This window comes from Rousettus aegyptiacus, unplaced genomic scaffold (assembly GCF_014176215.1).
Source record: "Rousettus aegyptiacus isolate mRouAeg1 unplaced genomic scaffold, mRouAeg1.p scaffold_m13_p_8, whole genome shotgun sequence".
NCBI lineage: Eukaryota > Metazoa > Chordata > Mammalia > Chiroptera > Pteropodidae > Rousettus > Rousettus aegyptiacus.
The window spans coordinates 42252370-42280154 of NW_023416311.1; the positions used below are offsets into that span (position 1 = coordinate 42252370).

At 32.2% G+C, this 27785-nt stretch overlaps 1 protein-coding gene across 6 annotated transcripts in view; it reads right to left on the reverse strand.

Moving 5' to 3' along the window:
• YTHDC2 (YTH domain containing 2) overlaps positions 1-27785 on the reverse strand; it is a 75853-nt gene that overhangs the window by 27968 nt on the left and 20100 nt on the right. For 2 of the 6 annotated variants that reach the window (XM_036225263.1, XM_036225262.1), the window contains exons 2-12: positions 25975-26065; positions 19687-19883; positions 18149-18348; positions 14002-14168; positions 13128-13230; positions 12083-12239; positions 9195-9302; positions 7933-8081; positions 6473-6608; positions 1105-1231; positions 836-901 (exon numbers count right to left, since the gene is read on the reverse strand). In XM_036225263.1, coding sequence (XP_036081156.1) covers positions 836-901; positions 1105-1231; positions 6473-6608; positions 7933-8081; positions 9195-9302; positions 12083-12239; positions 13128-13230; positions 14002-14168; positions 18149-18348; positions 19687-19883; positions 25975-26065 — 1501 coding nt within the window. Of the gene's footprint in view, positions 1-835; positions 902-1104; positions 1232-6472; positions 6609-7932; positions 8082-9194; positions 9303-12082; positions 12240-13127; positions 13231-14001; positions 14169-18148; positions 18349-19686; positions 19884-25974; positions 26066-27224; positions 27629-27785 lie in introns of those variants that run through there. The other 4 variants (XM_016147315.2, XM_036225265.1, XM_036225266.1 and 1 more) reach the window with 4 other exon arrangements.

The following is a 27785-nucleotide window of genomic DNA, read 5'->3' on the forward strand; positions in this document are numbered from 1 at the left end:
TTAACATAATCTCTCTTTTAGGAGAAAGATAAATATAACACTACTTTCAATAGAGAAAATATTAAACTTATGCAACTTTATAATTGCAGTAGTTAAGTTTTAAGATGCATTTTAAATCATTCTAAGTTTTTTTCTTACTTTTAACAGGTAAAAATGAAGAGGGTATTATGTTCTTTGTTTTAAGCTATAAACTTTAGATATTAGCAATTGTCCAGCAAACATAATAAATTTAATTTTAAATATTTGAAATCTATAATCAATAATATCATGATCTGTGAAATAAAAAGTAACCCAGTTAGCCAGGATAACTAAAATGTTATCCAGATATTTGTTTTACCTGGTAATCTGTAATGTCTAGTGAGCTATATCTAACACCATACGAATGACTAGAATATTCAAAGTGTTAGCACTAAAAAGATTGCAAGTTCTGAGTGCTATTATTGAAATGACAATATAATCCACCATCCCAGAATTAGTATTTGGATCTGCCAAACAACTTTGTTAGTTTACACATTTTATACTCCTTCCTTACCATTTTAGGAATGTTTGGGGGAAATGCAGAGGTAGATACATGTGTTTCTATCTACCATGTTTAACTGGAAATTCCCCTTCTGCATTTTCAATATAAAATAAAAAATAAGATAAATATTATAACAGTGGATTTTATTAGCAATCTACAAAAAATTCAGAAAAATTATTTAGAATTACAAAAAGAAAAATCTCTGGACCGGATAAGAGACTGTAAATAGCCTACATTTGTCATATTCTATGATTTATATGGCTAAGCTTTATAAAAAGGGATTTAGGATTAGTTAAATATAGTATAAAGTTTTACCTGTAAGATTCCAGAAGATCTACAATTTCAGTCTGCCCAAAGTGTTTAGCCCAATCTAAAGCCATCCTGCCAAAATCCAAACATCAAATTAAGACAGAGAAATAATGTTCTCAAAATTATAAAACTAGTAGTACTCAATCAAAATGACTCATTCACCAGGAAGAGATGTACTAGCAATTATTACATAATAGCTTTCAATATAAAGACAAATATAAGAAATCAGAAAAGATATGTGTAGTTATACAAAGAATGGTGCAGTTTAAAATTACCAGCCATTTGATGCTTTGCTATGGACATCAGCTCCCATACTAATTAACTGCTCTACTTGACTTGAAAAACCTCGTCCTGCAGCAACCATCAAAGCTGTTGCACTGGTTTCACTATGTCTGTAATCAACTAAAATAAGGAAAATATATGTTAAAGCTCCAAATTACTTTAAATCATTTAAATCTTTTTTAATTTAAATGAAAAAAATAGAGTACCAGGAAAACTAACCTGGGACTTGCTCCTTCAGCATTACATAATCATTAACTCATATTGCCCAAAGAGATCTGTTACTGATATGCCCTAGTACAGGGTCCCCAATCCCTGGGCCACAGACTGGTACTAGTCTATGGTCTGTTAAGAACCAGGCTGCACAGCAGGAGGTGAGCAGTGAGCAAGCAAGTGAAGCTTCATTTGTATTTGCATCGCTCCCCAGCCCCTGCCTTTTGCATCACTGCCTAAGCCCCGCCTCAGATCATCAGGCATTAGATTCTCATAGGAGCACCAGTCCCTGGTGCCAAAAGTGTTGGGGACTCCTGTCCTAGCATAAACAGGATGAAATAGGAACTATCAGAAAGGTTGGAGAAGGAAAGATAGTTATTAAACTGTCTTAAGCTCACCAACATAAAACATAAAAGGAAAGCTGCTAATTCGCAGAACCTTTAATCTTCCTAAATGTAGATATCACCTTGATCATCAAATAAAATGATATAATTAAATAATTTATAAGTTAATTTTCATCGGCAGCTGGTAACGCAAAGGTTAAAACCATTTTTTGTTGTTCGTTTGTTTTGATTTTATTCCCCCACCATTCCAGGGTATTATCTTCTAAGATTCTAAATGGGAATAACACTGGCAAAAAGTTTACTTCTCATAAAACCCCTCCTTGAGAAAAATAAAATTCTATTGAATTTAAATTTCTTCCTAGAATATATTTCTCAAGGAATGATTTATATTATAATTGCTTACACTAATTTGCTTAAATTACAAAATTGGTCATTGCAAAAGGAAATCACCACTGAAAAAACCTGTGTAGTAAAATTTAAGATAATTACAAAAATAAATTTTTAATTTTCCATATATATCCATTATCTTCATTATTTAATAACACTCTAAAATATGGTATCCATTACTAATATAAATCAGTGGTGGGGAGGGGAACTTATAAGAGATCTGCTTCGGGCATTTTATTTCTCAAAATAGAGTTAGCTATGCCTTACTCTTAGATTCAAATTCAGTAGGCCAGGCACAAGCATTTTTAAAGGAGTTTACAAAAATTATATGTACTCATTATATGAGAATTATTACTTTAAATATCCAATTAATAGCCGTGAAGAACAGAACCAAAATGGGTCTAATTTGAGCAGAGAGGTATGAATATGTGTGTGTTTAAAATGTCCAAAAATTCTTTAATACTCTTCCCTTCAAGAGGTGGAGCCTAATTCCCTTCTTGAATGTGAGCTGGACTTAGTGACTCTCTCTAACAGAATAAAGTGGAAATGATGGTGTGAAACTTTGGAGACTAGGTCATAAAAGTACCTATAGCGTCCTGCTTGCTTTTTCTCCTTCTTTTGAATCACTCACCCTGGGAGAAGCCAGAACCACTCCCAGATTCTTGACTCTCAGAAATTCTGTTATTAAAAAAGTGTTTTAGGTTGCTAAGTTTGGGAACCATTTGTTATGCAGCAATAGATGACTAGGATAGTAAGCGTGACAGAGAATGCCTAGTCTTACTAAACCAGCTAATTATTAGCTTTTTCCACAGGATCACATAAAGAAACTGATGGCATAAAACAAAAAACAAAAAAAACAAAAAACAAACAAACGAAAACCCAATGAAGCCCAAGGTTTCCTGAATTGCAAGAAATATTTTCAACTCTGAAGCTAATTAAGATTTGAGATTTTAGAAGAGAAATAAAAATATGAGAAGTAAATAGCTGCTCACAGAGCTACCATAATATTTTAGTTTACTTCACAAGGCTTAAGATATTAGAATACTATGCTCTGGATGAATAATATGCCCAATAAACCTAAAAAGAAGTGGGAGCTGGGTCCAGAAGATGACTATCATCAAAGTAATAGTCTAGTGCTATCACTAAAGAAATGTCTAGGAAAAGGGTCAAAGATAATATATAAATACTTTAAAATGCTTCATAAATATTTTATAGCAATATGTCTCAAGGTTTAAATTCTCTAACTTTCAGGTATGATTGCTAAACCATTTAGAGTAAGTATTTTAGAAATAATGGAGGAAAAAAAGACTGACAAAAAACTAGAGATAAACGAATGTCCACATTTCCTAATATAAAAAATTACTTTTCAAAATAGTTTTTTTCTTTAATGAATGATAAGCTGAGAAAAAGACCAACAGGATCCAAAATACATTCACAAAGAACACAAAATGCCAAAAGATCTTCATTTCTTTCTTAAGAGGTTTGTGATTAGTAGATGTGTGAAATTATAACCACTTGAACAACCACACCCATGTGTTGACTTAAAGCCTCTTGTAGCGTACACAATGTTTGATCATTGACCCAGGCCCCTCGAGTTAATACACTAAGAAAGATTATTAATACACCAGATAACAATTAAAATTTTTAAAATAGTTGTTAAGCAAAAACGATGTGCCAAATCTAAAAGATGAAGTTTAAAAGGAATAAATAGAATCTCTTAAGCTCAAAATATTCAAAACAAGAAGTAAAAGATAGGGGGATTAATCACATGCATAAAAAAAGAACCAGAGTTTTAAAGATAATTGAATAGTAAGACAATGTGGTTGACAAAGAGTTACACTAACCATAGACTGAATTAACATGAGTAAAGAGTAGAGGTTTTTAGGCCGATAGACCTACTCTACTCAAAGCTGGTAACTAAGAGATTAACACTCAGGATCAGACACTATGCTTTTAAAAGGGTCAAATTAGAACATAACCAGAGAAGGTGGACAAGGACAGGAAAGAACTAGATATCATATTATGTTAAAGAGGAATAGTTGAAGTTATAGGTATAGTCAGCCCAGAAAAACAAAAAAAAGAAGAAAGAATATCTTCCTATACCCAAAGGTCTGTCAAGCATAAATAGATACTATATCTCTTCATTATCTCCCTAGAAGCAGAAAAACATAAAAGCTATACAGGTAGATTTCTCTTCAAAACATATTTTTACTATATTAACAATTAAACCAAATTTGAAAAAAATGTCAAAAAATGTAGATAAATTCCTATCACTAAACATATTCAAATAGATTATCATTTAGTAAGATACTTAAAAGTTATATTATTATTCAACAAATATTTATTGAGTACTTATTCAAGCAGTATATCCAATCGATGGTTAAAAATCCATAGATGCATAAGGCTGACTATATACATTGTTCTATACCATTTAATATAAGGGACTTAAGTATATGTAAATTTTGGTCTCTGAGGGAGTCATGGAACCAATTCCCCAATATACCAAGGAACAGTAGTTAGGTTTTGGAGAGTCAAAAGTTATGTACAAATTTTCAACTGAGTAGGGAGTCCATGCTCCTGAGCTTGTATTGTTCGAGGGTCCACCATACAATAAATAATAAAGCAGGGTAAGGAGAAATAGAGAGAGGTTACGGTTTTAGTAAAATGATCAAAAAAGGCCTCTCTGAGAAGGCAATATCTAAGTAGAGACCTAAATGAAATAGGCACTGGGCCATATGCATTATCTGGGGACAGCATTACAGGCACAGAAAAACAACAAACCAAAGGCCCAAATATGAGAAAGTGCCAGCACATATGAAGAACAGCAAGAAAGTAAGGGTGGCTAACGCACAGTAAACAAGTAAAAAGAGTAGTAGAAAATAGATTTAAAAGACAGATAGAGAACAACTCAGGAAAAGGACTTTGATTTTAATTCAAAGTATAATTTAAAGTCTTGGGAGACCAGAGCAAAGAAGTAGCATGATCTAATTTCCTTTTTGAAATGATCACTCTGATTATTCTATGGAGAACATAAGAATAAAAGCAGTTAATAGGTGACTGCAAAAGTCCAGGAGAGAAATGTTGGCTTGGACTAGGATGGCAGCAGTAAGAGAAGTGAAATATAGTCAGATTCAGGATTTATTTAGAAAGTAAAATTAACAGAATTTGCTAATAGATTACATGTGGGGTGTGAGAGCAAAGTCAAGAATGATTTTATGTTTTGTTGCCTGAGCAACTAGGTAAATAACAGTACCCTAGATTCAAATTCAGGAGGTCTGAGATAGCCAAGTATATACATTTTTAAAAAGGTCTGCAATTGACTGTGATCACTAAGGAAACACTAAGGAAAGAGCAGGTTGTGAGGGAAATGGATAAGGAGAGAATCAAAAGTTGTTTGAGGCATATCCAGTTTTATTCCCCTAACAGACATCCAACGAGAGATGTCAAGTGATCAGGTATATTGACGTCAGGGAGAGGTCAGAAATGGAGATGTAAAATTAGGAGTCATTTTAAATAAATATATAAAGCTATGACTACATAAGAGCCACAAAGTGAGTCAGTGTTAAGTAGAAGTAAGGTCTAAGGATAGAGACTTGCAACATTCCATATTTAGAGGTCAGGAAAAAGGAAAATTCTACCAAGGGAATCAAGAAGTTTCAGCTAGGAAGATGAAAAGAAAATATATCAAGTATGGAACATCAGAAGTTAATTAAAGAAAATGTTTTAAGAAGGGAGTTCAATAATAATTACTGTAATAATAATGGTGAGAAGTTTAGATGAGGGGATAAACTACTTGACATCTAAATCCTTTCCAGCACTGACTTTCTATTATCTTTTATTCTGCCTTTTGCCTAGAAGCCTTCAGGATTCTGAAACTCACTTCTCATTGTCAATATCCATTATAATCAACTAACAACATCAGGATATCCCAGTAGTGAAATCATGTCACATGACATAAAGCATATTCATGTGAATTAGAACTTGACCTATATAACTGAAAGTATGCTAAAAGTCTCCAATTCAATAAGTGAAAAATCTAGAACAAAGTTAACTTGTGTTTTTCTTTTTCTGAAATCACAAGTCTCTTTGAAAATCCAAAATATTCCCTTGGGGGAGGATATATTTATATGCACAATACATATATGTAAAAATATTTTTGCACACAATTGTCATATAGTCACAGACCCCATAAAACAATTCTGGATATAGCTTGGCTAAAATCTCTGATTTAACACAACATTTATTTATTATATTATGCTAATAAGAAGATCCTGATTTGTGCATTTGAAATAAGTACTCCAAAAGATCAAATTATTGGTTTGAATAAAAAAATACAGTACACACATTTTGAATTAAACTAAATTTCTAGCATAAATAACTGTAAGAGTAATGAAAAATATTTTTAATAAATTACACTTACCACTAACATTTTCAGTTAAAATAAGGTGAAAAACCTGAGCAAAGGCATCAACATCTTTATGCAGCCATATGTCAGAAAGACAAGCATCCATTTCCTTTATTAACCATGGTTCAAGGCAATTCACATCTTTTTCTGTCTTTAAAAAAAAAAGCAAAGATTATAAATTACCTAGTTTAACCTTTGCTTACAAAGAATGTGAGATGACCATGATGGTCATAAGAACTATTAATCTTACAATACTATAGCATAGGCTTTGACATAAAAGTTTCTCATCTCATCATAAATATTGTAACTCACAATTCTACATCTTGTTCTTACATTCACTTTTTATCTGAGAATAAGAATGGTTGTCAACAAAGGAGTATGATCCAGTCAAAAAATTAATTAAGTATGCCTCTGATAGGATGTTGCTAAATGTGGTAATTCTCTCTCCCAACTGAACATCAGTAGGACCATCACCTGGATGGTCCAACATTTTCTACATTGATGCCAGATTCTAATCCAGAGCAATGGTGATGGAGGCCAGATTCCTTAGGGCTTTAAAAGTTCCTTAGGTGATGCTAATGTGTAGCCAGGCTTTAGAACAACTAATTTAATAAACAAAATGCTGTTCATTGAACCAAATGGATGTTCCCTATACTAAATAACAATTTTAAACATGCTCTAAAGTATTTTTTAAAACTTAGAAAGTATATATCTGTATTATATACTATCTAAGGCTCAAAACAGTTAAATTCTTTTTCTAAACAATGTGTAGTCCCACCCATATTCTGCATCATACTAATCGCAATGCCTTTTAAAAAAATTCCAAACCACAATCCAAGACCAGAAGCATCCTAGGAAACCAACTACTTCCAGTTTCCAAACAGACTGCTTGGAACCCAAAGAAGTAGAGGCCCCACCTGAGTTTGAGAGTGAGAGTGATGGATGAGCTGGCAGGACTTCCATGAAATATTTCATTTGTAAAAGATTTTGTGGCAAAACAGAAAAAAGGAAAGGAGAGGAGAAGGAGTTGATTTGGTCTATAGCGGGTAATGGATTTTATAAAGTCACATAGCTGGTTGGTGGTGGAAACAGTATCAATTATTTGCTCTGATACCAGTCTTTTCTCAATTTTCTCCTAATTTGGCTTATCTTACAGTATTTAGCTCACAGACTCTTAAATTTTTAAGATGATAAAACATCAAGCAATAATAATATATATGCATAATATCTATAACTATTTTCTTCAAAAATTTGGAGAAAATATTGAAATAAAGTTAGAATGAAACAATAAAAGATATTACATTATTTGCAAAAAAAAAGTATTAGAAAGTTGTTCTAAAAATTGTGTTGTAGCCTAAAATAAACTATAAGCATTATATTTTAATAATGCAGTAAAATATTGTAATCTCATGAGATGTCCCTTAAATTATACAATTTTCACTTAAAATATCAGTGTAAAACCAGTGAGGTCTTACCAACTGACTGAACACGGCATCACCACCATCATCCAATAAATCATACTCTTCAGTCACATTTGGAACAGTTCTCTGCCTCTGAGATTCAGGCTTGAAAGTATTCTCTTGAGCTGAATACCATTCTGTAAGTGTGGTTTGTTGTTTCTCTTCTAAAGTAATTGCCAAAGAGAATAAGTGGATAAATTCTTTGCTTTTTAAAATATATTCATTTGTTTTAAAAACTTAAGTGAAATTAAAAATACTTAAAAGATAGCCTATTTTAAATTATTTTAAAAATGTATTAATTAGGAATAGTCAATAAAATGTTATGCTGAACTATAAGGACACATGAAACCACTTAAAATCTCATCTATTCATCCATTAGTAAAAATTTTACTTCTAAGTCCATAATTCAAAGAATAGTATTTTAGCCATACAATAAATGTTGTTTAAATCAATGACTAATATTCATATAACACTGTATAGAAAAACATTTACTAAACTTCTGGTACAATACTAGTTGTTTGAGATATGAGTTATATACAATTTTAATCTTCAAAAGTTTCAAAATTTAGGAGTTTTATAATTTACATATCAGTGATTCAGCATTGCACAATGAAAAAGTCATTGCTAATTGCTTTTTTTCAAGCGCAAATCCAAAGAGAAGATATTTCTCCCAGGTAATACAGATAAAACAAAGGAATCAAAGCTTGAAGCTGAATCTTCCATCATGAATAATGTAGTTAAAAGTAAGCAAAAAGAATCTAACCTGAAATCAAAATGTGAAATATAGTGTAAGTCATGATAAGAGATGTACTAATAGACAAAGAATGCTAAAATAAAAATACAGAAGCAATTCATAACAATATCAAGATTTGAAAACCTTGACATTTGTATCAAAGATGAGCACGTTATTACTCACATGCTACTCTTCTTACCCCCTCCCACTCGTTCCCCACCCTTGTCCTATTAGATATGCTGTGGCATATCAAATGTGTGGCAGCATATTCTCCTCTCCTTAAAATAGTGGTTGAATCTTTGGATACAACCGTACACAACCTCCTCAATTCTGGCATCCACGTTCAATTCCCTGCTGTAGACTAAAACTTTTGGACATAAACCAGAATGTAAAATGTACACTTGGGATAGTATTCTAATATAATATTATATAATTATACACGAGGGAGAAACACTTGTACCTCCATAGTATAAGACTGGAGTATTCGGAAAAGTCAATAGGAATGACAATTTTCTTTGATACTTGTTTGATAAAAAAAGCTTACCTCGCTGTTTTTCCTTTTTGTATTTTAACATTTCTTTGTTTGTGTATCCAGTAGTTCTTAAAATGTCTTCCAGAAACATTTCTTTTACTTCAAATGGTCTTCCTTGAACTAAATAATAGAAATTTTTTAAATAGTTTATTTGCATCTTAGAGATAATTCACATAAAAACTTGAGAATCCCAAATTAATTAACATGAGTGTAAAATCCAAAAGCAATTCCACAGGTTAAGTGATCCTCATGATATTGTCATTTAAATATAATTTTCATCTTTATTTTAGAAAACTGTTCATTTGCTTGATTTTTCCAGTGTTTCTACTTATCATGTGTTTGGCATCATGGCAGGCACCAGGAATAGAAATGGAAGTAAATACAGAGCTACCTCTGACCTCTTGAAGTTTGTCAGCTAGCTGAGGAGAAAGACATTAATCCAATAATCTAGAATATAAATATAAAAATAGAGTTGAGAAAAGTCCTATGAGAAAGAAACACAAGATACCATAACAGTATAATATGGGGGGTGGAGTGGATTATGGAGTCAAGAAAAGCATCCTGGGAAAATGAGGACCAAAAGAAGAGGGTAAACAAAATAACTAAGCTATACAATGAAGAAAAAAACACCACATGCAAAGACCCGGTAGGTGGGAAGAGTATGATGTTTTCAATAAACTAAAAGGCCAAACTACTAGTTTCAAGCTAGCTGGAACATAGTAGGAGTGTGGAGTAGAGAGGGAACTGTAGTTCAAGACAAGGCAGCAGAAATAAGTCTTGTTAAGAGTTAGGTCTTTATCCTGAGTTAAAGGTCTTTCAAAGTTAAGCTCAGGAGAGAATTCAACATTATAGACCTGCACAGATTTAAAAGAGAGCATAATGGATGGAACAGACCAGGTAGAGCTATTTCAATAGTTTAGGTAAAAGAGGACAATAACTTGAATGAGATTGGTAATGGTAAAAACAGAAAAAAAGACAGATTCCACACAGTCAAGAAATAAAACCCACAGAACTCAGCATTAGATTAAATATGGAGGAATGATAAGGAAGAGTTGATCATAGTTCTTGGATGTCTGGCTTACAAAACTGGATGGATGATGATGTCATTCCATGAGGTAACAAAGAAAGCTGAAAGAGGACTAGGTTAGCTGGTGACATCTCTAAGCTTTTAGACATGTCAAAATATGAGGTGTCAATTAGTAGATATATAAATTTCTTGTGCCATATCATCCAAGAACATTATGAGAAGAAACACTTATAGGTTTGTGAGTTAGGTGATCAGGCTGGTGGTATGATGAATCAAAACATGCAAGGCAAGAGAAGTAGATTTTGTAGAAATATCAAGTATTCCATTTCAGGCATATCAGAATTGAGCTCCTTTAAGGCTCTGGAGAACATTCTGAATTAGAAATAAAGATTCAGGAGTCATCAGTATAAAAGAGAAAATAGAAGCCAAGGAAGGGCATGAATGAGAACTTCCAGGGAAACTAACTATGCATCTCCAGTACCTAGTAGAGTACAGCATGGGGCAGGAAAGAAGAGGAAAAACAAAGAACAGAAAAAAAGGAAAAGTGAGTAAGGAATTTAAAAGATGGATCAAGAAAATAAACCTAGAAAATACTAATACTTAAGCACCATGCAAAAGAAAAGCCTCAAAGGCAACCACAAAAGTACAGGCTGCAATACAGAATGAGACTCAGAAGGCAGTGCTGTCAAAAAGTTATGGGATCAGATTTTTCACAAGAAGGGGAGGGAGGGCAACCATGAAAAATACAGCAGAAAATTTAAGAAAGATTTTTGTGTAAAATTTTAACAGTAGGCTTAGCAATTAAATCGGTGGCAAAATATACTGGTAAGAATACACAATGAACAGCACTATACACTGCACAAATGTGAATCATTTCAGACTTTTGAATAAGCAAAATGGCAAAATCTATTAAAATTCAAAATGGATACACTCTTTTACTTACCAAGTTTCAGAAACCTATCTCTAGAATTAAAAGCATCACTATATAATAAGAATATATGTACAAGGATGTTCATTATAACACTGTTTATGGTAGAAGTAAGGGAGGATCTAGAACCAATCTGAATATCCAAAAATAAAGAAATGGTTAAAAAAATTATTGTACATTTATATTATAAAATATTAAAACCACTGCTTAAAATAATGAACTATATCTGAAATTACTGAATTGCTGAACTGTTCATAATATACTGTCATATGAATAAAGTAAACCACAAAATAATGTAAGTGCTCATTTTTGTAAAACCAATATCTAAAAATCTGATATGTATGTATATATTTGCATATGTTGTATGAGCATGGACAAGGTGAGAAAAAATATATGCTAGGCTTTAACATAAACTAATTTCAGGAAAGTAGTATGTGAAATAAAAATAGGAATGGACAATTATAAATATTTTGTCTATATATGTTTGTACTATATCATAGAGGTGAACATATACAACTTTTTCCATTTTTGAAGAGAAATTGAATAATTTTTTAAAAGAGTGGTGACAAAACCAGTTTTGATTAAAGGACAAGGACATACATTAAGTGGCAGCATTTTCAGAAGTACATAGGAGATAAACATGGGAGTATAGACTACTCTTTCAAAGAGTCTAGCAATAAAGCAGAAACTACAAGACAGAATTTAGGGCCTAAATAAAAATATTTCCTTTTAAGACTGGAGAATTACCTTGCAATACAATAGCAAAGATTGTAGATGGAAAACAATGAAAATATTGAGATGACTAATTAAGTGTACCTCAAACGAAACAGAAGTGGATGCTCTTCTACTTCAGAGCATTCCCCAATTTTGACTACAATAAATATAATCATACGAAAGAGTATTCTTTCATAAAAATGCTGGGATAAATCTGATAATTTAACTTACTATATATCACTGGACAACTTCCAAAATATCTTATAAACAGATTTACATCCAAGGCTGCACTAGACAGAATTAGTTTCAAAGTTGGGTGCTTTTGCAACAAATCTCTTAACTTTGTAAGTAGAAAATCACTAAATCGATCCCTTTCATGTACTTCATCCTGCAGTAAACAAAAATAAAATCACAGAACAGTTAAAACATTATGGATGACTATGTCTTTAAAACTATGGAGTTGCTGAATTTTATACTAATTCAAATTAAATGTGGACAAAGCCCATCAGTACTAGCAAAAATTCTGTATTATAGACAATTCAGAAATAATCAGACATTAAAAGTCTACTGTGGATTGCTTTTTTTAATTCACAAAATATAAAACCACACAAACTAAAATAAATTCTGAATTAGTAAAGTCTAATATGCTTTTCATATATATACAAAATCTATTTAAATATGCTTCTGTTAGCATCAGAGCACAGATGCATCCTTTGGTCTGAATACACAGAACGAATAAGTTTCCAAAAGCTGCTAACTGCAAGTTTATAAAACTTAATCTAAATTTTTTCTGACACGAACTGAATAAAAGCTTAAAATTCTTTAAAAAAGTAGTAATTCATCTACTTACTCCATCAGCAGCTAATTTAACAGCTTAACCACAAGTTAAATGACTATTAAGTATGCTGTAAGGCTGGGAAATACATGTTTGTTAAAGGAGGCATCAGATGACTAAGCATACAGGAAAAAAAAAAAACTTTACCCATTCTAGAGAACTCTAAGTACATGAATGTATCATTTTCATATATAAAAAAGCACTATTTTAAAAAAACTACCTACTTATTTTATTTTCCCTTGTAAAACCTAATGGTAAAAATATATTTAATACAAAATATTTATTTTTAATAATTATAGAAAATAAAAAGTAACTCAATTATAAAGCCTGTCCAAAAATAAATAATTTGGTTCTCACTTATAACATATTCTAAAAACATAATTATATATTTAAATTTTAAGCTATCTGAATTATATATGGCAAATTCAGCAATATTCTTACCACAATTACATGTGTCACAGTTGACAATGTACTATCTCCTGCCATCAATGTACGAAGCAATACTCCATTTGTGCAAAATGTCAGAAGTGTCTTTGGAGAAACCCTTTTTAAAAAAAAAAAAAACAAAATAACGTACAATTACAAATGTTATATGTAATTAAAGCATGATCACATTAAATGCTAATCTCATATGTACTTTAATGAATGTTAAAGTTACTAACATAATAGTATACTGGTATGTATGCTTTATTAGCAAAGTTATGTGAAATGTATTTTATGCCTGACAATCTCACAAATTTTTTATTACTAACAGCCCTTTATTAATTAAATAATTATTTTGTTAAAAGACAATAAATATATTTTTTAAAAGACCTTAAATACTTTTTGTTTAGGGAAAAAAGTATATCACAAAAGAGACAAGTTTTTTGAATCACTATACCAAGACTACTAGGAGCAAGAAATAGTACTACTCACGAAGAAAGTACTAATAGTACCACTAATAATAACAATCAACTCAGTTACTAACATTTATTGAGTGCTAACTATAAACTTCACATCAAACCTGTGGTTTAGATGCTTTCATTAGCGCCATTGTATAGATCAGAAAACTGAAGCTCAAAGAGGTGAAACAATTTGATCATAAAACTATGAAATGGAATTTGTATCTATGGTCCAAGCTCTTTCTAAAACTATTTATTCAAAACGTCACTAAGTTTAGACATGACCTCAATGTCCTGTTATAGACTTATTACATGGAGTTAAATGATTATCCCACTTTTCAAGTAACACATTCTCTATATTTACTGATATATAAACATTTATCTTTTCTAAGAATGATAAAAGTTAAGGCTAAGATAAGAAGAATTGTCTTTACCTGCTTTCTAATCGTATCTGATACCCAATTGTTTGACCAATCCTCTCTCTTCTCTCTACAGCAACTCTTTCAGCTACAGCAATAGCTGCTAATCGTCTTGGTTGAGTACAAAATATACGGCAGGGGATACCATTTTTAAAACAATCATCTAAAAGAAATTGTGGGATCTGAAACAAAAGTTTGAAAATACTGTAAAATGACATGATTATACACATCCAAAATCCAAATAAATCAGCTGAAAACTTAGAACTAAAAAAGTTCTGTAACATGTCCAAATATAAAGTAATCATAAAATCAATGTTCATGTAACTGTAATAATCAGCTAAAAATGTAATTTAAAAAGATCTTGTTCACAGTACAAACTAAAACCAAAATACAGAAAAATTCATAAAGAAATAGTTAAAGCTTACACAAAAAAGACTATATAATACTAATGAAAAACATAAAAGATCTGCATATCTAAATAATTAAGACATGTTCTAGGATGGGACTAATCAATATTGCAAAAATGTCGTTTCTTCCCAAATTATTCTATAAAATCATGAAATGACAATCAAAATTTCATTGGAATTTTTTAATAGTGAAAGCATAAAGAAAAAATAGCCTAATCCCAGAATTGCAGACACTTTTCTATAAATACTTTTCTACAGTTAAATTCAAACTGGTCAGAAAGATTTAAAATAAAAAGCCTACCCACCACCACCACTACCAATAGTACTCTCCAATAAAGTAACTACTGTTAACTTTCTTATAAATGCTAAGGAAAAAACTTTTTACACAACTTAGAATATTTGTATATATAAATGGATTTTTATTCACACAGTGATTATTGTACTTAATATCTGTAATTTGTATATTTCACTTAACATATCGGATTTACCTAATCCATTTTAATAGCTGTATATTCCAACCCATGGGTGCGCTATAACTTAATATAACTATACTTTAGGTAATTCCTAGTTTTTTTAGGTTTGTTATCTTTGATGTTGTTTGCTATTATAAATAGTGCTTCAGTGAATATCATCTTCACATACTTTTGTAAAATATAGTCAAGGAGTATATAAATTAAATTTGGACAGAAAATTACTAAATTGCCCTCCAAAACAATTTATACTCCTATCAACAAAGCAGAAGAGGCTGCTTTCCCAACAGGTATGCAAATACTGAATATCATATCATTTTATGTATGTTTTAGCCTCTGGGATTTTTTTAAACTTGACTAGCTCACCCAGAGGCATAAATCTACACAAACTAAGAAATATTAGAAAAAAAAATATAATGAAGAAGGATATTATTCCACATACTGTAAAGCTACAAAAAGCAAAAAGTGGGATCCTGATGCAAAAAAAAGAATTAAAAATTCATAGCAAAAATCCAGAAATAGACCCAGGTACTATAGAAACTTAGTATTTGATCAAAACTTATATCTTAAAAATATCAGGGAAAAAAGGATAATTAAAAATTATATTGAAACAATTAGATAATAACATGAGAAAAAAACATCAGATTTCTACTTGACATAATAAATTCCAGATGGATTTTTAATACTATAAATATAAAAATATTAGAATAAAGTATGTATAGGGAAGTATTTTTTAATCTTGGGAGTAGGAAATGCCTTAGCATGGCTAAAAGCCCTAAAAACATATTAATGAATTTGACTGAATAATAATGTAAGACTACTAAACAAGATACTATAAACAAAGCAAAAAATTGGAAGGAATTATTTTCAAGATATCTAACAGACATGTATCCATAATATATAAAGCACTGTTAAAAATAAATCCAAAATGATTAAGCAAAAATAAAAATGAAATACAAATAAGCAACTTACGGAATACAGAAAATAAGCAAATGAAAAAATATTCAACTCTCTAAGAATCAAGGAAATGCAAATCAAACATTATTTTTTACTTATCGGATTGATAAAAGTAAAAAAAAAGTATACCCATTGTTGCGCAAGCTTTAGAGAAACAGAACCTTGCAATACTATTTTAACACAGTAACTTTTTCAAGTTAAGACAATAATTAATCTAGGTACTAAAATATTAACTGCCACATACTTGATCCAACATTTCCACTTCTTAGGAATTTATCATATTAAAACACTTCCACAAATTAGCAAAGAAATATTAGGATGGAATATAAGTAAGTAAGTACAAGAATAAGATTCCTGCTCTGCCATTTCCTGCTATGTTAATTTGGATAGATTAATCTTTGCAAGTTTTAGTTTTTATCCCTCATCTGTATAAAGAGATAATTAATAGCTACATGTCTTGGGGTTATTGAGAGGTTTAAATGGTTTAAATGAGATAACTCCTGTAAAAGTCCAGCACATACAACACTCTGTCATTTTTTATCATTTTATTACAACAATGTTCAGGAGTACATTTTATTACAACAATGTTCAGGAGTACTATAAAGTTGTTTTAAAAATGAGGTATATCTCTAGGTACTAACATGGAAAAAAATATACAATACCTATTAAGTAAAAAAAGCAAGATGTAAAATTTATGTATGATTACCATCCCATGTTTGTTTTAAAAAACAAAATATACAAAAGCTATATAGAAAACAAAAACAAAACACATGCAGACACACACAAAACAGAAATATATACTCCAAGTTTCTGGAAATAATGCAAGGGAGAATGTGACAAGAACATTAGAAATCTTTTCCTTTCCACGTAATAGTTCCCATAATGTTTGAATTTTACATACTAAACATGAATAATGAACATGAAAATTCAAAAGGTGCTTAACTTCCTAATGCTACCAAAGGCAAGATAAAAATGACTAATGATAATAACTTTCCTCTATATTTCACAGAACAGAAACAACAGTAATTTTACTTGAACTCCTTGAACAAGATAGAATTATTTCTTAAATTTAAACCCATTAGATCAATAGTTTCTCTTTGAAAATCAAAGAACATAATACTTAATTCTTAATTAAATTCTTAAGTAACTAGTAAAATGACATACAAAATAGTGAAAATAGGCAAACATAATTCCAATATACAGATATCATTAGCAAGAACATACATTAGTAACCATAAAAAAATATCCGCTATGGTTACCAAAAGTTTTATAATCTCACTCAAATAATTAAAACTGCTACAATTAACCCCTACTGGCAAAACTTACTATAATACTAAAACAATTATAACACGCTAAGGTATATGGACAGATTCACTGAAGTGACTATAGAATTTCACTAATCATAAAAAGACTCATAATGAAGAAAAGTCATATATTCAAATAAAAATTTGATCAGGTTTTTAATTATTTAGTTTAACAGGCTCAGGTATTAGGGATAAAAAGTTATACTTCTATGAAAATGGTTAAATTTTATAAGTAAATAATTCATAAAGTTTATAGTTAATGTCTCCTACCACCTTACCTTACCTATTGAGTAAGTTTATTAAACCAACCAATTTAACCACAGGAAATCTTAAGTGTCAAAAATAAATTTGTCCATAAAAGAATGTAAAATTATGTTAACTATTCTATCTAAATCTCTATCAAAAGCAAAGTAATGTTACTATTTTAACATATTAATATGTTAGAAAACAAAACCAAGAAAAGGTCTTATTATGTTATACTTCCAAACTGTCACCCCAATGAGCTAAACTTCACAAAAATACTTTGATTCAAACCTATCAAATTAATTCTATTCCATATTAACATTTATCATTAATATTGCTTTTAATTTAGCAGCTATTTACAAAACACTATGCTAGGTACTTTATACACATCTCTAAATTTCACCTTAAATAGTAGCAATTATTAGTTCCATTTTACAAATGAGAGCTCCAGCTCACAGAGGTTATAAGACTAGCCTAAAACTTCACGTCAAAAAATGAGAAAACTGACATTTGAACTGAAGGCCAAAGTTCCTCCCATGATGCCAAATCACATTCTCACTTCTGTTTAAATGAAGGTTCAATGTGCTAGTTTAAAAATAAATATTTTAAAACATTTCCTTCCTATAATTTCTTAATATCTACTCCCAATAATAATTTATTTCTGAAATAACCATAAAAGTAACCAGAAGTTTGTTTTTATTAAAATGCACGTAGTATAAATTTGATATAGAATTGTCACATGGGATAAACTTTTTCTTCTATTAACAACAAAGAAACAAACCTGCGTAGTCTTTCCAGACCCAGTTTCTCCTACAATCAAAACTACTTTATTTTCCTTAATTATTTTAACAATTTCTTCTTGTTTCTCAAACACTGGCAGAGACTGCCTGAAAGAATCAAATTCGGATTCTCCTCTTTTCACTGGAATTTGAGGTATGCCATTGTTGAGTCGCCCACTTGTCTTGCTCATTTCCCGGTTTTCTTTGAAAGTGAATAAAAGAAAAAAATTTAAGATCGATCTAAAAATAGTGTTAAAAATAAAATAATTTCTAATATAATTTTGTTCAAGTGTTTCTTCTCTACTCAATCTACATAGTTAGCAAGCAGTGCCTCAACTGTAGTACTCTTACACTTCATATTCTTAAAGAACATGTTACAAATTTCAGTATCAATTCAAAAGCAAATTTCTCAAAAATATTTCTGGTGCATAATGTTGACAAATGAAGAAAAATCAATCATTCACTAACCATTAGAAACAAAACATGAGTTGATACCCTAAAATGATTTTCAGGCTTATTTCTATCAATTAAAATTTTATAGTAGGAAACCATGTGTATATTTATAAAATCTGTATGTACAATGTGAAAACACATTATAAAAAAGAAAAAACCCTATATGTTTAAGTTAAACATGTACGATTATGTAATCAGATAGAATAATATGTATAAATATAAGACCCTAATGTTTAACAAATTTCCTAACTGAACATTTTAGCCAACATCTACACTTAACTAAACATATAGAAATAAAAAGGGGACGTGACATGTTTTATATTCTTCACATAGGTCAAAATATTTGTGTGTGTGTGTGAATTTAAAACTTAAATTCCTTAATATCTAGAACCATGTATTTTCTGCATTGTGCGAACTTATTCCAATAGACAGTGGAAACTATGCAAATTCTGTCACTTTGGGTAATAAATAATTTTCTCACTAGGCAAGTTATTTTTCCAAATAGGAAAATTACAACTTCGTTTTCTAACCTAAATGTATTATTTATCTACCTTTAAGCAAGTTAATGTACTAAAGACTCTGTCCTGTCTCTTATCAGAAGCTAACGCCCCAATCCAAATCTCACTCATTAGCATGTCATGGCAGTGTAATACAAAAAAGTCTAGAACTTGGAGTCAAATCCCAGCTCTTCATTCAGTTCGTTGGCTGGTTGAGTGGCCTTGAACAAATTATTTAACTTCTCTGAACCCCAGTTTCCTCATCTGCGAAATAGGGGAAATTCTTACCTTTCAAGGCTTGCTATGAGGCCCTATATATATAGTTTGGTATATTGCCTAGCATACAATAAGTGCTCAATAAATGGTAACTATTACTATGAAACTTAAAAAAAATAAAACTCCTCTAACTTCATGACATGCCTTAATGCTGCATTTAATTTCAAAATTTTCACATGTCTTAATCATTTCTAACAAGCTATTCAAATTGGAAAATGTTATTTCATCTTAGTTTTAAAAAGTAAATTTAAAATGGAAAAAGAACAATCATCAAATAATAGGATAAACACAGAAGCTCCCCAGAAAATACATACCAGCTTCAACTGCAAACACATTTCCTCTTTCTGTTTTAGGCAGAAGTTCAGTACGCTCTTTATTGGTGACAGGAAATCTTTGAATTAGGCTCCTAACAGCATGTTTTGTATTATGAGTCAAATTACAGGTCATCATTGCATGAGCTGTTTCTGATCCATCTTTCTTCTTCACAGTTAGGTATCTATTTGCTCCCTTTCTGAATATTAATAAAAATCATTTATTTACTATACGTAGTCAATTCGTTCACATATGATGTATGCCTACTTAGAAAACACATCTCAAGCAAAACATTGAAAAAAATCAAAATGCTTTGGGAGAAAAATGCTAAAACTTCCCAAAAATTCAATTAAAGAGGAGCGTGGTGCTAAAGTGGCCATAAGATCATTTTCAATGAAAATTTTAAAATGCTGCAAATCCAATTTTAAATCAGTAAAAATGGTTTACTTACCCACAAGTGTTAAAGTTTGTCTTAGCAGACTTCATGGTGTATGAAACATCAACAGTTAATACATGCTAGGAAGCATACAGAGGGAGAAAAACCAATCTGAACAACAAAATCTAAAAATGATCATTAAAAAGTTATGGTTCACTGTCCAGATTAATATATCCCACTGAATGTTTCCACAGTATGCTGGTAATGTCACACTCCCATGAAAACCTGTTAAGAGGGCCAAGTTTAGTGTGGATGGAAAAGCATAAGTTAGCATTACTGATAAGTATTTGCAGATGCATATTGGGGGAAAAAATTTTTTTCAAAGCTTCTGGCTCTAGTCATCAAATATAAGGTAATGATAATTTATAACTATTCTCAAATTATTTGATGTATGTCTATTTGTTCCTTCAACTGGTCCAGGAACGACCATGTTAAATACACAAGAAGTAATCAAATGTGTTTTGAACGATTTAATAACATATGTCTATAATATAGTTCAAAGATCTGTTAAAGACTTCAGGCTCTGAAAGCACACCGACCTGGGTTTGAATCCCAGCTCAACCACTTATTAGATGTGGAACTATAAGCATATTATTTAATAGCTTTGAGCCTAAGATAATAATAATACTTGCCTCAAAGGACTATTCATAGGATTAAATAAGATAATGCATGTAAAGGGCAGATCTGTTACAGTAAGAACTAAATAAATGTAAGCTATTATGAAAGAAATATCATTTCTTATATTTAAATGTTTACCTAAAATATTTGTTTTACCATATGTTAATGTCACTCTGATATTATAGAAATGAGCAACATAGCCACAAATACAATGATAGTTACATGTATAATTTTCCTAATTTATATTAGATTTAAAATTTTCAACAACCTTTCACTATAAGAATGATATAAAACTGGGGATTAATCTACACAGTTTTAGCTATCTCAGCCTTCCAAATGAGGCTTTCGATTTACCAAGATTTTTAATTTCTGGAATGCTTTAATGAATTATAAGCTTTCTATGATGTCATCAACTCCCTAAAAAGTGCCTAGTGGTTCTTAAATAATGGCATAAAGATGAAAAAATAAAATTTAATCTGATCTAGAAATTTTAATTATTTCCATAGTAATTGGAATTATTGGAATTATCGGGTTCTAGAGAAGTTCTCTGTACTAGGTTCTTTTTCCACAGACCGTTCTAAAACTGCAGCACAATTAATATAGACTCAATCATTCATTCCCCTTCTGTGCTATTTAATTCATAAAATTTTAACTACAGAAGGCAGGAAGTCTGAAGAAATGAGCACTAGAGCAAGAGTCAGGAGGCTTGTGTTCGGCTAGTAATAATCTTTTGACTAACTAACTGTATGATCAAAAATAAATCATTGTACATCTCTGGCACTGCATACTAGTTAATGTTAAAATCTCTACTATTTCTATCAGTTCCAAGATGCTTTAATTTTCTTAAAAATCATTCCAGGAACGTTTTGCTATATTTCACCTTAATTTTCTTTTATTCATTCCTTCAATCATTCAGCATATATTGAGCACCTATGGTCTGCCAGGCACTATGTTAGAAGCTGGGATTACAAAGTTGAGTAAAATATACTCTTTACTCAACAAGGCCACAACGAAAATAATGGGTCCGAATAAAACTTTCCTAATAATAAAAATGCTTAATAATAATACAGCATTTATGTATAAAAGTGTTTATAAAATTATTTTTATATATACATAAATATATACATAAAAATTGTGCACAGAAATAACTCATATTAAACGGGTGTGAGTACTTAGCCATTACTATTTAACATTTATGGAATTCAGTTTGAACATGGATGGTGGGGCAGAAAGATAACATCAACTTGATAGTTTTAATGTTTTAGCAAGATTTTACTTGTGGCTATTAGTGCTCGTTCCTAGCACATTCAGCACCACAGTGACACTGATATATAATAAAAAGATCTGTGAAATTTTTGGTAAATGTTCATCTTTTTGATGTAAGGATGGAAACATTCAATACAATTGAGATTTGTCCTCCTGTGTAAATAAAAATATTGAAATCTCCTCCTTATGCTTGCATTCCAAAGTAACTGACACTATGAGTTGATGGAAACCATAAGAGTCTCCTCTACAAAGAAAATTAACTTGAAACTAGCTGCAAGATGTGGAAAAGATGCTAGATAACTGAACTTCACATGAACTTTTTAAAAGAAAATGCAAACCTCATATGTAATTTTTAAGTATAAAAATAAATATATTAAAGTTACAGATAAGAACATCATATCTTCTAACTTTAAAGGCTAAAAATAATCAGTACATGCTACAATGAAGTTTTGGCATTTCAATGTCTTCTTCCTTTCAAAGAAAAATGATGTAATTAATCAAATTTGATGAAATTTTAATATTAACCATTATGTCAATTTACATAGCATGTTACTGAATATTTAACTCAAATACAATTATATGCATCACTACTCCCCCCATTCCAAATCTATAAACTGTAGATCAGCTAATGAGCCAAAATTAAAATGACTACTTAAAAACTTCCCAGCCACCAAGGAACCAATGTCTCTAAAAAAATAATACATATGTATTTTATGCCCAGTAAATGCTTAATTTCATATCTCCTTAATTTATACTTCTGTTAGGCAGATAGACAACAAGTTCTAACTCCAAACCATCTTCTCTCCAATATTGTAATATAAAATTGCAAATTTATTAAAGTTTGCATCATACTAATTTGCACTTTTTTATGATTACCTAGAAATTAATAAACCAACCAGTTAACTCTGTCACTAAACAAAGTTGTTTTCATGTCATGGATACTATGTGTTTGTGGTAAATTTATTCTTTCTCTGACTCCTCACAGCTCCTAGGACATTACTAAAAACTCACTGCAGATCTCAAAAATTAATTAAACATTGTCTATATTCAAATCCTGGCTCTGCCACTTGCTAGCTGTGTGATCTTGGGAAAATTACTTAACCTCTCTGAGCCTGAAATGCCTCATCTGTTACACAGGTGCCAGATGTTAATAATAGAGCCTATCATATAAGATTATTGTGAAGATTAAATAATAATCTACTTAAAGCACCTAGCACATGCCTGGTACTACTGCTGCTATTGGGCACTGTAGGCTTTTTCTTTTCAACGGATGTTCAAAAATTCACTAAGAGTTCATCGCTTTTAACCCATTCTTCCTATTTTAGCTAGGGGAAAATAAGGTTGCAGTATGCAACCTTCTGAGGCAAAAGGCAAGAAAGGCAGTAACCCAAGTCTAAAAAGGAGAACTTTCCTATAGGTTGGAGCCTCCTGGTCAGGGTGAGTATAACATCTTGATACCTATTAAGCAGTGACTCCAGCAATCACAGGATAAGAAACATATACTTTAAAAATTGCTTTCATATACTTATATTTTCTCTTTCCATAAATTTAAAACAAAGTTCATTTTGTAAATTTCGTTTTTTTTGTCTAACTTGAACTAGGAAGAAGAAAAAAGATTTTGTTTTGTTCATGAACAAGTTGAAGACTCAGTAAAGTGTGCTCTTAAACCCAAAACACAGTGACCTCAGTTGGGAAAATAGGAAACAAATTCTAAAGAGGTGAAATTTTTGGTATGGAAAAACTTGACTAGAATTCCAAAGAAAACTTTGGGATATACTAAAGAACACAAAATGGGGGTGTTACTCCAACAAGAGTATTTTCACCAAAAGATGTGCAATTATAAAAAAATAATCAATTGCAAAGTAAATTCAACTCTTTAGGAGGCAATGAAAAACAAAATCTAACACACATGGCTTCATTTTGAAAGAAGGGAGATCAAAAAAAAAAAGTGATTAGTAAAAAACAATAAATTATCACAAAGTAAGCATAGAATCTATTTTTTAAACATTGGAAGAAACTCAAAATAAACTACAGAATCACAAAATTTTAACTAACTCAAAGAGATTAACTCCTTCGTATTTTACATTTAAGTAAACATGCCTTTAAGGGACATGACCAAAGCTAGAAAATGAGGCGGTGAGAGACTGGGAGTTAAATCGAGGTTTCCTATCCCTTCCTCCACACCAGTTGCTTTCTCAAATATATATGAAGGAACCATAATGCCAAGCACAAAATAAAAATAGCATAAAAACTAACTTGTTAAGTTAATGAAATTAATGTTACAAAGTAAGGTAAAAAAAAAAATCTTTACTCAAGGGTTTACAGAAAAAACTATGAACTATATAAGTCAGGTACAAATCAGGAACTGGATAAATCAGCAGGGTTGCCTTGCTTCCCTTAGCATCTCTTTTCCTTTTTCTTGTCTTTTTTACTGTTTTCTCATTCATCTTTTTTGTCCTGATAACTTCTTTCTTACTCTCCCCTTAATCCAGATGTTTCTCCATTCTGGACCATATCTTAAGTGATTATGCTACTGAAATGAAGTAGAGGTAGTTTATTCTAATGGACTGCTTTCCTAAGAGTAATTTCTAATTGCCATTTCTAAGTTTGTTGTTCAGAATTCAAAACCCATTTAACCATAAAAATTATATAGCTGCAGAACTGTGCATTTATAACAGATGTTTTCTATGTAGGCCCACAATCTGAAACTCTTAAACTCAAATACCTCTGAAATATTTGTATAAGTTCACGCAACTTCAATTGGCAGCTAAGCCTGCAAATATACCCTAATATCTTTCTAAAACCTGAAGAATCTGAATCTCTAAACATATTTGGTCCAGGTATTTCTGGATAAAGAATTATGACCCTGTACTCTATTTTTATTTTCAAGTGCAGTATTATACCTATCCAGAAGACTGTAACATGGAAGTGCTCAGGAACCTAACCATTGTTCCAGCACTGAGGACCTTAGTGACGTTCAAAATGCACATTCCTCTAAACTAAATCCCTTGTCAGGAATGTATCACTGTCACCATTCATATGCATGACATTCCATCATCAGCTACTTTCATCTTAGAACCTTCCTGCTATTTATTTATTAATATATTTACTTAATAAAGTATGGTTTTCCCTCCTCTTAACATAAAAACTGGTGAATTAAAATTTTATCTTTTTTTATTTCCATTTCTCAGAGATTTTCAACCAGGGGCAATTTTGCTCCCTAGTGAACATTGTGGCAATGTCTAGGGGCACTTTTGATTGTCAGAACTGGGGGTGAAGATGATACTGGTATCTATAAGGGGTAAAATCTACGTATGCTGCTAATCATCCTACAATGCAAGCAACAGCCCTCCACAATAATTATCCAATACAAAATGTCAATAGTGCCATATTGAGAAACTCTGCTATATATCAATCCTGTCATCCTTAGTCCCAAAATCAAAGAGTTCCACTGAATTTTAGAATTCTTCAGTCTGGATGGCTCAAATGACCTTTTCTCCCTATGGATCGGTGGTTCTCAAAAAAAAATATGTACTTTCCTCCTGTTCCATTTTATTTAATCATTACTAATCATTAGATTCTTGAGTTGTTAAAAAACAATCAACATGTGTTCTAAAGCTGACCATATAGTACAGTAATATTGAGAGAGTTCTGTAAATAATTCTACTTATCTTTCGTTCATTCATTCTTTTTAAAAAAGATTCAGTTTCTATGAAAAATGAAAATATTTCTCTTAAGCAATCAACTTCAACTTTTAAACTATCTTTTCTTACACATTAAAATTTACTATTTTTTTTTCTACCCCTAGGATGAAAAAGAGCTGAGCTTAGTACGGACAAAAATCAGTTTATCTATATACAATATAATTAAGGATGTGAATTTAAAACAGTAATAACTATTTAAATATAGTCAGAAACATTTATTTTTGATAAGTAACTTTTTTAAAAAATAAGAAAACCTATCAGCTTACCCTTTACTTTTAGAGACCAAACCAAGAGACTGACTTAATCGATGGATAAAGGCTCTTTCGGTACTGGTCAGAGAAGAAGGAAATTCCATTTCTACAAGGATAAAAACACAAAATACCATTTGGGAATAATCAGTTGTCTTTCGAGGTGCTTCAATATGCATATATAGATATAAAATGTGAAAAAATCATAAGCATATCAAAGTCATTATATTTTATGTGAAAAGTAGATAGTAATTCAACAACTACTGAATGTCTACCAGAGTTATGATATTAATAAAATTTAAACCTAAATGTGATCAAGAACTCTAATGGCCACCAGATTACTACTCTTATTTATGCTGTAATCTTTCATTGGTATAATGACTGTTGAACACATTTTACGATTTTAACTTAGTCCTTACTTGCTTAATTAACAAAATGTTTATTTCCTTCCATGACAAGGTATGCTTGGCCATTATGAATGCTCAACATCAAACTCCATTGTCTTTGCCTTCAAAACTGTACAGACTTCATATTTCACTACCTCAGACTGGATCTGTTGTTATTACATACTGCTGAGGCTGTACCTTTGTTCAGAATCACTCTGTCCAGGTCATTCCCAGTTTTGAACCACAAGCTTCCAGAGTTTAGGGCCTCTATTCAGGCCAGCGAATCGAAATGAGCCCTCAATACACTGTACTGATCACCAGAGGTCAGCTGCTGGGCCTGCATTGCATGACCCAAGAGAAGTAGCTTTCTAATTTTAAGTGTGCAAGACGTTTCATATATCAAAACAAGTGTAATTTTTAAAGTGTGTAGCGTGACGCTTCTAGGATTTAAATAAAGCACTACAAATTGCCAGTGCATTTGTCTGATTTCTTCTTAAGGCTACCGCAACTTCCTTTAAAAAAAAAAGGTTCAGGCTAATCAATAAACACTGTGGCTTTGCCGAAAAGTCTCTAAAAGGAAAGAAACCCCTCTGGCCAGAGAGCAATCGGACTTTTTCACCAAATTCTGATGCCACGCAAGTGCTCCGCAAAATTACTAATCCTCAGGACGCCGTGCGGTCCCTCGCGTCCCACCGGAGGGCTCCCAACAGCTGCCCAGGGATCGGTCCCGACTGAGGCCGGCTAGAGTGCGCCGGCCAGCGGGTGGCGCGGGGAGGCGGGCGGCCCAGGTCTTCCCTCCCTCCTCTGAGGCAACTCATCGCCTCGGGGGCTCAGAATTTGGGGACATGGGGCAGCCGGCGGGGTCCCTGTCAGGAACCTCACCTCTCTGGTCCCCATATCGGAAGCGCTCCAGAGCGATATTGACTGCGATCTTCACCTCTTCGTCTATACGAATGTCCTTCAGCCCCTTGGCCCGGCCGCCGCCCCCCGGGCCACACTGAGCGAGGCCGCCCCCGCCGCCGCTGCCACCACCGCCGCCGCCCCCACCAGGAGCCGGCGGCCGCGGGGAGACGCTGCTCGGCCTGGACATGGTCCTGAGGCGATGGTCACCCCGCGGGGGAGCGGCCAGGCCTGCTAACTGACGACCAATGATAAGGACAGTGGGCCTCTCGGGCCAGAGCCGGGACCGACGGCTCCACAGGCGGCCTGCGCGGAGCCGGAGTCACCAGAAAGCCCCCTCAGCCCAGTTAGTCACCACCACAGCCAGGAAGGCGCTGGCGCCACTAAAACACCGGCGAGGCGGAGAAAGCGAGCGTGATGACGTAAGCAGGGCCGCCGGCGCCCGTGACCTCAGCGCGCTAGCCGCCCCTCTCCTCCCGGCCGGTGCCCATCGCTATAACCTTCCTCACGTAGCAGATCGTGCGGGTCTTCTTCCGTACCCAG